Source organism: Chironomus tepperi, unplaced genomic scaffold (genome assembly GCF_022539635.2).
Source record: "Chironomus tepperi strain 1889 unplaced genomic scaffold, CSIRO-AGI_Ctep_v1 contig_137, whole genome shotgun sequence".
In the NCBI taxonomy this organism is placed as follows: domain Eukaryota; kingdom Metazoa; phylum Arthropoda; class Insecta; order Diptera; family Chironomidae; genus Chironomus; species Chironomus tepperi.
The window spans coordinates 962,925-977,469 of record NW_027226259.1 but is presented as its reverse complement, the minus strand read 5'-3'; the positions used below and the strand labels follow the sequence as shown (position 1 = coordinate 977,469).

General features: G+C 31.9%; 1 protein-coding gene across 3 annotated transcripts in view; it reads right to left on the bottom strand.

Annotated features, from left to right (window-relative positions):
• Window positions 1-878: 878 nt before the first annotated feature.
• The window catches only part of LOC139087878 (uncharacterized), a 141,973-nt gene continuing 128,306 nt past the window's right edge, over window positions 879-14,545 (bottom strand). For all 3 annotated transcript variants that reach the window (XM_070636833.1, XM_070636832.1, XM_070636831.1), the window contains 2 exons: window positions 10,212-10,360; window positions 879-10,158 (listed from right to left, as the gene is read on the bottom strand). In XM_070636833.1, coding sequence (XP_070492934.1) covers window positions 10,127-10,158; window positions 10,212-10,360 — 181 coding nt within the window. In that variant the 3' untranslated portion in view covers window positions 879-10,126. The remainder of the gene's footprint in view (window positions 10,159-10,211; window positions 10,361-14,545) is intronic.

The following is a 14,545-nucleotide window of genomic DNA, read 5'->3' as shown; positions in this document are numbered from 1 at the left end:
ATGGCCATGGATATCCAGCATACCTGCGTATAAAAAGTCAATTAAATATTCAAATTTAATAATTTTATTCTCGGTCCGCTGTTGCTGATGCTTCTTTCCTGTCTCAATTTATATTCATGGATATAAACGCCCAGAATATCACGGTTATGGCATTTATCGCAATTTGAGTTCCGGTCCTCGCACATCAAATACTGAGTATGGCAGATATGCACCGAATTACTATACAATTCCACGGAGGTAATTATTGTTATGGTTTATAATGGACGTGTAGTTAGTCAGCAATTTAGAGCATTAGATGGAAAATCATCGTTATTTGGAATTTTCGTTGTTGTCTGTGATTATTTGGCTTGTCTGAGGGGTCATTCACTTATTACTTAACGCTATTAGGAGGAAGGGAGGTTAGGATTATGTTTCGAAGGCAGGTGGTGGATTTTTTGCGTTATGTCACAAATGAACAGCCCCTGATTAAATGAGAATTCTCTTCAAAGATGTTTTGGACATTTTAAATTCGGAACAATGTATGACAATGACAATTTAGATGACGAGATAAGGTCGGCTTATGGCTTAATATTCTAATTCAGTGGTGTGCAACCCGTATGTCGCGGCACCGTTATGTGTCGACAATAATTTTTGAAAATGCCATGAATAGTGTGAGGATTCGGTAGAGTGTGAACCGCGAAAAAAAGGTTGTCCACCACTGTCCTAATTCATGTAATTACATTTCACCAGATATTATCCATACGATTATCATTTGAGTCGTGACCAGATATTGATGCGCCTGCGAAACGGACGATTGAACCAATAATTATCAAAATCTGTTGTTTGAGCTGTGGAAGTTGATGTCTTTACTGTAATATTATGGAAATAATAAAATGTCATTTTCATCCCATTACAAAAAATGGTTTAAAATTTATTTTTATTTTTCTTCATTTTTGTGTTATAATTTTTTCTTAGTTCGGGTTCCATTAATTTAGTTAATATTTTTTTTTTTGGTTTTTTTCATCTTAGACAGTTATTCAATTTCAGTTTATTATTAATTTTAATTCTACTACTTTTTTGTTTCATACTTAACATATTCATTCATTTAGTTTATCAATAACACAGCGAACAAATCAACAAATCAATTCAATGCAATATATTTTATTTTTTTGTGTATATCTGTGTGGTTGGGTGTATCCTCTTAGGTATATTGTATTAAAGGCGAGCGAACGAATTGAATCTTGGGTCGATGGACTTCTTATCAGAGCTGATGACTCAGTGATTTTGAAGAATCTTCATAATTTTTGGATTTTTTGGGTATTGGCCAATATTGAATCCAAAAAGTCAATGCTATTCAGTTTTAAGAGCTAAACATTTCGCATTTTGATACAATTTGAGCTGGTCTGATTTATGTCTGAATAGTATTATACTGAATGAGTGTCTTTTATCCATCTTCAATTGACTCAATAGGAATCATACTGTATTTTCATTCAAAATATTCAAATTTTTTACTTGCTTTGGATTTTTTCGAGCAGTTAATGCCTTCTTTTCAAAATAATCCCGAGTGGCATGCTGCATCAAACTTGACTTTTGCTGTCTAATAAGCTGAAATGACTAAATGGTGCCATTAGCTCACATTAGTCTCATTAGCATAGAATATGTTGTGCCGTTGGAAAAAATAAAGTAGTTCCTGCAGATCTAATAATCCAAAAGTCACAATTCAAAGAGTCATCATCCCCAAAAGTCCATAAACTTTATGACAGATTCAACTTTTCTTTCTTTCTCTCTTTAATTTCCATTTTATTATTTTAGTTCCATTTTTTATATTTTTATTTCACCTTCTTCCTTTTGGATAAAAATCATAAGTTTTGTTTTCGGTTCTTTATTTCAGTTGTGCTTACAAACTTTTTCTTTTATCTTGAACTAGCGTGACAATCTTCAACATTTCAACATTACATTAAATTTATTTCTTTTACCTTCCTTCCCTTTTTTCATTCTAATCTCTTTGCCTACAATATTCTCAACATATATTTCTTGTCTTTCATTTATTTAATGCTACATAAATAAGAAAATGTAAAGGTAAAGGAAGGAATATTGCAAGATTAATAGATGCGTTATCAGAAGAAAATAAATTTCTTGGATGATTGCTGGTATTTTTGGAAGTTATGCAAAATTGGTCATAAAAATGTAATGTTTGCATACCTGGGAGTCAGAGGTTGATGTTAAAGCAGATGGTACGAAGGATTAGTTCTAAGAAGGTCTATCCTCTGAGTAGCTACGGAATTCATTGGAACTTTTTAGTCATCTTGGTTGCTAGCTCTAGATTTTAAGGTTTTTGAGAGCACTGACACAAAAATGTATGCAACATTGATACTGAATACGGATATAAAAATTCAGTGCTGCATATATTTTGACTCTGGCCCTGAAAACCTTAAGTTCTAAGACCGAACAGCTCCCATCCCTGATTTAACCATCTCAAACTTCTTCTGCCAACAGCAGTTCCTTGAACTGACAAAAATGCCATTCCAAGTCGGGGTGATCAATCTCTTAATCGCACAAAACTCTTCAATAAATTTTCGATTGTCAGTTCTGAAGACATAAAAGAACATCTCGAAGACAAAAACAGATGCAAAAAGAAAATTTTTTTATTTCTGTTCGATCTCGATGATTTTCCTTGCTGAAAAAAGCTCACTTATTGATTGATTGTTTGAGATATCAAAGTAATAACTTTATCAGCTATAAAACATTTTTGTGTATTGAAATGTCTTCTTCTGCTTCCTTTCCACTTGTAAGTGTGTTAGTCGATATCATTTTTTTGTGACACGTTCGCTTTATAATTTCCTTGTGGGAAAATTTTGCAAAATATTTATGACATTAAGTGAAAATTCTTGAAAATCTCAATAATGTCAAGCTGTATCGAGCTAGCTTGAATGAGTCAGAAGTTCGAAAATTCATCAAGAAGCTGACGAAAATTTCCCCAATGGTTTTCCTTTATCCATTGATAAAGTGAAAATATTTACGTTAAGGTTAAGAAACTTTCTACATTTATGTATATCCATATCGTGATAATGTCAATGTCATGCGAATTTTCGAAGCTTTTATCATAAAACCTGATGTTTTCTGATTTCTGATATTATAAATTATTTTCTTCTTTCCTTTTAAGCCACATTCTGACGTGTTTATGACTTTATCGAGAGCCATGAATGAATTTGGCAACAATTTTTCACTGATATCATGTTAATGTTGGTGCCATAACGATTTTGTTGCACAGTAATATGATTTTTTACATCATATTTAAGATTATTAAGCAGATAACAGCTTCCTCTGCATGCACATCACATTTTAATGACTCAATTTGCATAAACTTTTGAATAACACAGGGGAAATGAATCCTAAATTCAGTTAAATCCACTTCTAATTCAAACAACCAATTCAATTCTAATCACTCAAGCTCCTATGACGTGACTTCTTCGCGAAAACAAGATGTCACACATTCCTTAATGAGATCTCTAAACAATTTAACTTAATAAGTTTGGGATATGTAGCATGAAATGTATTTGAAGGATTCTAGTCAAGGTTTGTACATTCAAATGAACCCTAAATGCTCGTCGCTGGACTTATCTATGATATTATTGAATTCTATAGAAGCAACTCTTAGATTTTATCTAGATAGGGACACTTAAGGTTCATTTTGAATGTCTCCAGATTTTCATAGATGGTCCATGTCTTGAAACTACCACTATAATCAACTTCAACAAGGTACAAACACATAATTAGGTACAGACTACCTAGATTATAGCTTAATTCCCTTTAAAAATATCTCATACTCAACAATTCCATAGTTTTATCTCATTAACAACAAATCCCGTCCTGCATCATCATGCAGTTGATTAATAAATGAAAGTATATGTTCTATGCTCAATTCTCTTGACTTTTGGTCAATCCTTAATTAAAATAGATAAACAAAAACTAATTGCAATCGAATTATAGTGAAAAATGTCTACTTATTCAAAGCTTTATAACAATTAATTTAGCATTAAATTCTAAGAAGGACAAAAACGTTCTAAAATTCTTAAATATTTAAAGGACAAAGTAAGGTGCAAATTAAAATGAGTGAAAAATTTTTCTTTAAAATTTATAATATTCATTAAAATATATTATTCATCTCGTCTATTATTGTTGTGTCTTTTGAACTTTAATGAAATTGTGCGGAAGACTCAAATTTCAAAAATGAGAAAACTTTCGCATGTTAATTTACTTTTAGCAATTTTTTGATTCACTTATTTTTGGGGTCGTTCACAAATTACGGTAATCTTTAGACATTGAACGCGTCTTGAGAGCACTTACTGAGTGTCTGTTCTTGATTTATGGCTCGATATGTGCTAGGATATATCCTTTCTTAGGGTAGAGAGTCAAATATATGGTAAGTGCACTACTAAATCAGCATATCCTGGTATATTCCCTTACTTTAAGTATAGCCTAGCATTTATCAGATATACTATTAGACTAGTTACTCAAGCATACCCCAGAATACCTTAGTATACAAAAGTATACTCTAGAATTGCTTACCAGGAACACATCTTCATTATTGTTTTAGTCTACCCAAGGATATACCCCCTATCCTACTTAATTCAATGTCTAGGGTATGAACAGACAAAGCACATCGCTCGTGAGTGTTGCTCTAAGTATACCGTGCTCTTGAAAACACACTCTTTGCCTGCTAGGTATCATTGGGATGTAATTCAAGCTAAACGTCATTTGTGAACAATCCCTAACATAAAAACTAGTTAATAACATCATTAAGATTGTAAATTATGAACAAAATGATGAAAAGTTTTTGGATAGGATGAAGGAATATTGTCTATTGTCTTAAATTTGACGTCTTTAGAGGTTATAGCTCACTAAGTATGAAGATTAAGTTTAATAGAATAACAAAGTTACTTCCATAGTGAAAATTATTATTGAAAATGCTTCATAAATAACAGAAAATGCTCGATCGCAATATAATTTCTTCATCCTTACTCTGCTTCCATTTCATCTCATAAATCATCCTGGTTCTTCTTTATCATTTCATACATATTTAATTTCATTTTCTTATTGATTCATCGTATAATAATACAAAATTAATATATTCTTCTGTTTTTTTTTTCATTCATAGGCAAATATCTTACTTCTATATTTTTTTATTTATGTTTTCATAATTCAATTATTTACTTATGCCTCATAATAACTCCACTTGGATGTGGCTTGTTTTTTATTTTTTTATTTTTGAGTTTTTTGTGTATTCAAAAAAGAGAGAAAGAGAGTCACATTAATGCATATTTAATATTAATTTCATGAGTGTGTGTGAGTGTCTGTATAGTTGTGTGTGTCTGTATAGCTGAACTCAATTATGTCTCGTCATATCATTATCGAGGGATCAATTTTTAATAACAATATTTCATATTGTGTATATCGTTCATTGATACATGAGAACATGCTGTGATGTAGTTAAAATGAAAATTAGGCTCATAATAGGCTCCATAAATAAAATTCTCTCAGGCTATAGCTGATAAACTGAAAACTGTTTCTGCATAAAGTACTGCTAGGAACTGAAAAATTAATTTCTAGCCAGTAGGGGGTTTAATCAGAGGATGCACACTTCATGATTATTTTTTGTACACTGAGCTGTTTACACCCCGCATTTGACTCTGATTTAGCTATAAATTTTCAATTCCATGATGACATTTCCATGCTTTTTATTACTGTATTTATGATCTCTTTAACATTAATCTATTAGGTTTTGTTTCGTTTTGTTTATCAATTAACCTTACTTAATTCCTAGTGCCATTACGAAATTCACTCTCAACCATCTTCAAGTCGTGATGTGGATTTATTTTATTTTATTTAGTTAGATTTATTTTAAGTTTAAAGCGGAAGTAAGAAAAGAAATTTTTTATATTTTCATGATTTCTGGACATTTTGGGGGTGCTTGATGAGGGGTCCTGAAGTCTCGGTTTTGAGACCGAGACTGAGACATATCGGGTCTACTTTGGCTCCATTTGGTTAAGTCAGAGCTGATATTGAGAAGGAAACACTCAGGATTGTGCAATTAAGGTTAAAATCCGGTCTGAGTTCCTACTTAGTTCATGTAAAATTCGATCCGGATTGCTGCAATTGTATTGAATATAATTCCCTGGTTCATGCATATTGTGATGGACCCTGAGTGTCCACGCCTCGACTAAACCTTGAATGAATGTTCTGCAAATGGCATTTGAAGCCACAGACCCAATTAACCTCAAAACCCCACAAAAATCCAAAAATTAATTCACTCTCATTCTATTCGCATTTTTATATTCTAAATATTTCATCTATAATAACATTATTTCTATACGGTGTGTGTATATGTGTGTTTTATTTGTATATATGCGCGTGTCACTGTGATTATGCTTCCCCATACCATATGCGTGATAATAAAAATAATCGAAAAAATTTTTGTGTCAAAAAATATGGAAAAACTTTTATTTTTTCATATAATTTCTGGTAATAAATATTCATTTCTATTTGATTATTATTGTATTTTTGATGTTTTATGTTGCCATACATATGCAAAATAATTTTTCATTTCAACACTTTCGGGCTTCTTCTTCCTATCCTTCCATGCATAATGAAATTGTCGAAAAATAAATAAATTTTCTTTTCTATCGTTTATCGTTTCCATAAAATATATATTTTGATGTGTCAGGATCATTTGTGGATTATTTGATAAGAATTGATGAAGGGAAGTGAGATTATTGATGTTGTTCAGGTGCAACTAGTTGAAAAATGTCAAAAGACACTTGCACTTCTAACGCTTCCCTACAGCAATGGTGGGATAAATTTCAATATCGGATATTGATTTAAAGTGAATAAGCAGGCTACTATGAACCCAATGGAGCGCTTCTATTCATGAATTGAAATCAAATTATGAACTATGACAGAGATTCAATCATCACATCTATTCTTTATATCACATCACAACGTTATAAATACATAGATCATCCAAACATTGATAGTACATTTAACATTCAAGTTTCTGGCATCTACTTTTTATTGATGTGGAGATTGGGGGATTGTGATGAAGCTTTGGGGGAGTTAAGATAATCTGAAAACTACTTCCATTTTTATCAAAAATTAAAATTTTGTAACTAAAAAATTGAGAAATTTTTCATAAGAAATCGCATATACCTTGAAGACATGAGACAGTCGAAGATTATCACAGAAAAATAATACATCCATAAGCTCTAATAACTTGTACAGCAGGAAAGGAACTAAAGAAAAACTTTCTTCCCCGTCCAAAGCTTCTGTATTTAACAAACAATTAGCTAAGGTGATAATTAAGACCATAATAGGATTATAACTGACGGAGCAGATGCAAAAGTTATATTTTTTCAGCATGTCTGATTATGAGAAGCTTCCTATTGGGTGGTAATTATGAAATTTTTTATACCTTTAATTTTTTTAAATGTTTAATGGTTCGAGATGGGTTTGAGGATGTTGCAGCTACTATCATTTGTCTATTTTAAAGTTGTGGATATATCATTTCATCTAACAGTTAGTTCCTTATGGTAGTAAATTGAATCGAGAGGAAAAATGTCTAATGTTGTGTTTTCAACTTTTCAACGCCATTCTCATGCTATGCTTATCATTTAATGAGTCTGGTCGTGCGATGAAAAATTTCTTTCTTCACTATTGTATGTGCTAAATGTTTCATTGTGACTTCTTATATTATGTATTCCAGGAGATATAATGGCAATTTGCTGTTATTATCATCTTAAATTTGTTATTTTTTTCTTTAGTAAATATCTGTGCGACTTTGAACTTTCTAACAACTTTTTTTTTGAGTAAATTTCTGTAAATTTGTTAATCTTTAACGAAGGTCTTGATAGAATCGAGAGTTACTTGAATATCGAATTAAGACTTTGTATACAAAACGCGAAATTTTTAGTATAAAATAGAAGAAACTTTATTTTTTCGGTGCTGGATCTTTTCTGGATTTTTTGATGCTTGGTATGCTTTTCATGGTGAAGCTGAAAATACATAGGTTGGCATACTCGTTGCGTCCTAGGATTTAGGTTGTCGTCCTCTAGTTTTGGCGTTTTCTAGCTCGATTACCATTCTCTCAGAGTATACCAAAGATTCTGGCACAATATCTGTCCTAATCTACCATATGACATATTTGATATTCGTCAATCCTTGACAGAGATCTAACAATCGTAGCTCCGATCTGGATTGACATGAAAGAGCCACGACATCATTTCCACCAAGCAGATCAGATCCTTTGAAGAGAATCCAGCATCTCTTAAATTTAAAGTGAATGGCAATGACTTAATTTGTTCATAAATATTCCAACAATGCATGAATTCATCTTCTTTTGTTTTGATTATATAATTAACTTTATGGAACGCATATCTAATTAATCATCTCCTTGAAAGAATCATATTTATTTTATCTTTATTTTTATATCTAAAATGACAGCCATATGCAGTACGAATGATGGTTTTTTCTCGTGATTTTCATCTACTTCAATCAATTTCTTCCGCATCCTATTTTTCTATTTTTATTCGGAAATTATCCCTCAATAAGATATCACTTCTATCCCATCTTTCCCATCTTTTTATTATTTTTTTCGTAGTTTTATCTTCATTTTCATTTCCTCGGATTTTCTTTTCTTTTATTATCGTTCCTGGCGCCGGCTTTGCAATTTGTCATTCAATGATATTTCTATTTTTATTTATTTATGCTTCTTTTTCATCATCATGTTCTTCTTCTTTCTTATAGTGTATTATCATTATTATTATTATTTTGTATTATTATATATTTATTCATTATGTATGTATATATGTGTATATGGGCTTTATGTATGGATCCTCAATGAATCATATTTTTTTTTATTTTGCTTCTTTCCCTCTTTTTTTCTTACTTATTCAATGATCAATGATATTCAAAAAAATTGTATTTGTTTGTGTCAGAGTTGGTGGATTGGATGCAGTTGGGTAGCAAGGGGGTCCATCAAGGGGGTTTCTTTCGTCCATTGAAAATGGATTTCGCGACCGTTTATATTAGATTTTCAATTTTTTCAACTAGACATCGACAGCTCCTGAAATAATTCATTCCTCCTTGCTACACCACTGATTCACACATCCAATACGTTTAAACTCAAATCATAAATGGAAAGAGTAAAGATAATTCAGATTATTGAAGGAACTTTGACCTAGTTCTGTTTGAATAGCTTTCAAATCATAAATTGAGGATTTCTTTGGCAGATGAAGTTGGTTGGGAAGTCAATAAATGCAAAATTTAACAAAATTCAATCCATCAACTCTGACAGCATCCATAACAATACAAAATAATAAATATTTGATTTAAAAAATTCTTTTTGATCCAAAATTCAACGACTAATTGAACCAGTCGATCATCAATTTTAATATCCTTTATATCCATGTTCTTTATATAGAATGATATAAAAAATTATAAATTTTTTTCATTCACTAAATTTTCTTGTTATTAGTTATCAATAAATGTAAATAGGAAAAATGTGTTCAATTTTTTTTATAAATTTCCCTGAGCTACACGAGAATCAAGAAGGAATCATTAGGCTGGCGAATGATTGAGGCTGTAAATAAATCAGACATCTTAATCCCATCAATTTGTAGCAAAAACCAACTTTTTTTAGTTCACCTGGTACACGGAATACCTTCAATTCATTCAACAGCCAACAACCCACTCCTATGCTCTCATGTAGCTCAGCCTCATTAATCTTCTTGATAATGTTCTCACTTTTTTTTTGATAAAAAATAATAATATTCGCGTTCTATAAACTTTAATTATATTCGCTTTTTTGAACTAACTTATTTACTCATTATCATTGTTTCTTTTATTTCTTAAATTAATTATAATTAATATAAAATTAGGTTCCAATTTATCTTCTTTTTTTTACGTTGTTCATGTCTGAATGCACTTTTTTTGATTTCTTTGTTCAAAAGAATCGGAAGAAGCATTCATGTGAGAAAAAAGGTGTATTTTTTTAGTAGTGTGAATCTTTTCAGCACTGAGTTTATGCAGCATGGGCTCAGGAGAAAGATCAATTAACAGGCTTCAGAGGGAAAGCCTGCTCACAAAGCTGACACTAGTTGCGCGCCATAAGTATCATTACAAATTCTGAAAATAACAATTTAATACACAATTGACATTAAATAATGTTATTTACTTACCATCGTAGTTGACCATGCCGTCACCGTCCATATCTGCTTCCTTTATCATGTCATCAACTTCCTCTTCCGTTAGTTTTTCACCCAAATTTGTCATAACACGCCGAAGCTCGGATGACGATATCAATCCATCGTTGTTCTTATCGAAGCATCTGTTGAAAGATGTAGGAGATTAATGACGTCATTTTATAATGAACTCAATTCCTAATGTAATGTCTCGTTTGCTATATGGAACTCTAGTGTTGAGTAAAAATCAATGAACTGAGTCAAGGTATTAAAATTCTCACTATGCTAATGATCAGCTCACATAAATTGGAAAGACATGCAATTTGCAGTATTTTGTTCAAAGTCTATCCTTTAATTTCTATATTTAGCATGAATGAGCTCAATAATTTCATGTAAATCCAATAAATTCTCATAAATCTCGATAAATCCAATAAATTTTCTGTTAATTTAGCACAAAGAAGAGGTAAAAATGGAATCATAATTAAAAGTAGAGATTAAAGAGCTTTAAGCAGGCTATTCATAAGATTGCATGTTGAAGTGTAATCCATATGATCAAAAAGCATAAATATTTGCGCCTTGACAGCACCATTACTTATTCTTTCATTAGTTAATTGAAACTAACGTTCTATATACATATCAAATTGAACTCAATAAGTACTCAATGACATGCATAGATTCCAATATATGAATGTGGCTATAATCTCGTAAAATAGTAACAATAGCTATAATAATAATGATACAAAAACAACAACCAGCATAATGAGAATCTCTTCATACAAAATCTTACAGCTTCAGCTTTTTCCAGATAAGGAGAATGAAAATTAATGACAATGAAGTCACAATGGCGGAAATAAGATTTTATCCAACCCACACAATTCTTTCTCATCTTCTTCTTTTGCCTTAAATTTCTATTATTTAGTCATTCATGCATATCAAATCATTCATACATATCAATAAATTAAATCATTGAGAAAAATAATACAATAATTTGTGTGGATGCTTGGGACGTCTAAGCATGAAAAACAATAAAAAGATATCGGAAGGAATATATCCAATAAGCGCGACAAACAAGGAAGTAAGTTTGGGTATTTTGAGAGAATGTTTGAGGTTAAGGCGCATTTGTGATACTTGATTGGGTTTTTAACACATTTGAGTGATGGAGCATAATGTCTTGCATAGCTAGAGAGGAACAAGAAGGGTCAATTGGGGTCCAGAGCCTCCCTTCCTTAAGATTATATTTAAAAATTTCAATAAATTGTGACTAGTTTTGAATTGTATTTGAAAAACAGAACTAACGTCAAAATTCTATACATCCACCCAATACCCCATCAAATTCAGCTATCGATACAACCAAAAATTGTTGACATCCTCGAATATATCACAAATCGAACATGCGAAAATTTTTTTAAAGCAAAACTTTTCATTTTGTAAATGAAAATTTATCACAAAATCTGGAAAAATGGAGACGCAAAGTCTCGAAATATCTGTGTTGTAAAGAAACCGAGATATCCATAAAGAAATGGGGATTTTTTTGCATTTTCTCTTCTTTGTTGTTTGCTTTTCGATGCCTTTGAAGAAGAAAACAAAAAGTTTTCTGGCCTTGAATTTCTTTTCTGTTCGTCTTGTGCTCAATTGCAATGTTCTGGAGACAACAATTTTGCATAAATTTTGTTTCTGAGTGTCTGGTTGGATAAGCTAAGAAGTGATTATAATCAAGAATCAGGGATTAGATGACTTGCGATGAAATTCAGAATTTGAGGACTTTAAAGAGCCTGAATTCATTTTAGGTCTACATCCTTGATATAACCATAAAATGCGCCTTTATAGCCAATCCTAGACTAATTTCCAACTTGATACCCTCTTTGGATCATTGAAAAGCTCAAGGAACTTCGAAAGATGAACAGAATTTTTTTCACATCTAAAACCAAATAAGCACAAAAAAAGCATTGCAATAAATTCCATTTGGGATTGTGCTATTTTTTTCCTTCTTATTCACACTTTTTTGTTAGTTAGTTCTTCTTTAGCATCTCACATTCAACCACTAACCGACGGTTTTGTTGGCTTTTAATTTAAAACGCATTTCAATGTTATTTTTTTTTTGGTCAGTGAAGTGCTTCGAGCTCTTTTTATGCTGTTCAATTGAGGAGTAATTTTAAATGAATTTCATTGGAATTAGACTGTTAGAGTAAATGCAATTTATGCAGTTGAATAGTTTTGTAGTTTGGAATTAGTTTTTAAATAGAGTTCAGTTTGAATGATTTATTGATTTCAAAGCAACACAATGAAAAACTTTTTTAATCCATTTCATTTGGGCAGGTATTGCATTTCAGTATAAGAAATTCACACTATGGTCGAATTGCAGGCTAATGCCTTTAACATTCCATTCCTCTTCGATTAGCTTGCTTTGAAATACTATCAGCATGGTAAGGTAGTCAATCTGACCTAACATGACTTGAATACCATCCATAAGGTCATTACGTCAACAGTTTAATTAGAATCAGCATCATTAGACCGTCAAGGAGCGTCCATTACCAAAGAGACGCCGCTAAATTATTACTTGCTTATCTATCATGTAGACAGCACATATCAATTGGTACCGGTTGTGTATTACATAACACATAAAGACAGAATCTACTCATCAAATGCTCAATTCTCACATCAAACTTGATTTCCAATGATATAGATTGATAAATTATTACTAACCAGTTAATTTCAACCTTAGTCTACAACGTAGCCTCACATAAAATACTCATGAGATTCATTCCTATAAAGTTCGATGAAAAATAACATCGAGAAAAAATCTCACATCCATTCAATCTTGCCTTATTTTTCCATAAAGTACGAAAGACTAAGTTGAGTCATCAGGATGGCAATAACAACAATAAGGGCAGATGTAGCAATAACCGACATTATATTCCATGAGTGACACATTCATTGAGAAGTGAATAAGGCAGTAAGAGAATGGAGATGATGTAGAATAGCACACAACAGTAATGACACTTTTGAAACTATTTTTATGTAATAGAAAATTATGCTTGGCATGACACAGGGACCATAACAGAAGGATTAAGTAGTAAAAATTTCTCTGGCATCCTAATTTGAATTCAATGATCCAAGCCTGTATTGATTTTTTTATACTAGAGTATGTCAATTTTACTAGAATTTTTCTTTCTTCTGCTCGTGTGCCTTAAATGTTACAATCCTACGTGACAAATACAGAGAATTGAATATTTTGTGATAGAAGATTTTATTGATGCACATACAGCGCATTTTAGTTTCATTTTCCTTAAAGTACGGATACATAAAATTTTATGACTTTTTTTTTCAATATCAGCATCCAAAATGCCATTCAAACCACACTTTCTGATCACAAAGACTGCCTTTAAAACCCTCATTTCACAAGGTCATATGAAAGATTTGCTAAATAGAAGAAATAATATTGAATGGAAAGTTCCTCACATCTTTGAAGCTTTTGATCGTTTAAGCTTCTCTATCAGCCTGTATTTCTACAGAAAATTTGCTTTTCCGTACGTTTTCTTTCCTATTTTCACTTCATATCAAGCCTGTTTCGAGAATGACATTATGGGGGATGGTGAGATAAGGTTTAAAAAAAATTACAAAAGTACTCGTTCTTATCGAGTTACTTCAGCGCATTTTTGTCCCAGCGATCAGTAATTGATTTTTAAGTTAGTTCCCCGTCTATAAAAAAAGATCCAGTAGAATCTATATAACTCCCAGACCGACAAAAACAAGATCCAGTAGGATCCATGTCACTTCCAGATATATAAAACAAGATCCAGTAGGATCCAGGTCACTGTCAGATCCACAAAATAAGATCCAGTAGGATCCAGGTCACTTCCAGATCCGCAAAACAACATCCAGTAGGATCCAGGTCACTTCCAGACCTAAAACACAAGATCCAGTAGGATCCAGGTCACTTCCAGACCCACAAAACAAGATCCAGTAGGATCCAGGTCACTTCCAGATCCGCAAAACAACATCCAGTAGGATCCAGGTCACTTCCAGACCTAAAACACAAGATCCAGTAAGATCCAGGTCACTTCCAGACCTAAAACACAAAATCCAGTAAGATCCAGGTCACTTCCAGACCTAAAACACAAAATCCAGTAAGATCCAGGTCACTTCCAGACCAAAAACACAAGATCCAGTAAGATCCAGGTCACTTCCAGACCAAAAACACAAGATCCATATAAAACTTCCACAAATTTAAGAACTTAATCATTTAACGGATTTTCATAATTCAAAATCTCATAACGGTAAAAAAAAATTCAAACATTGTTCAGTAAACACTGTAAAAACATCGACAAACA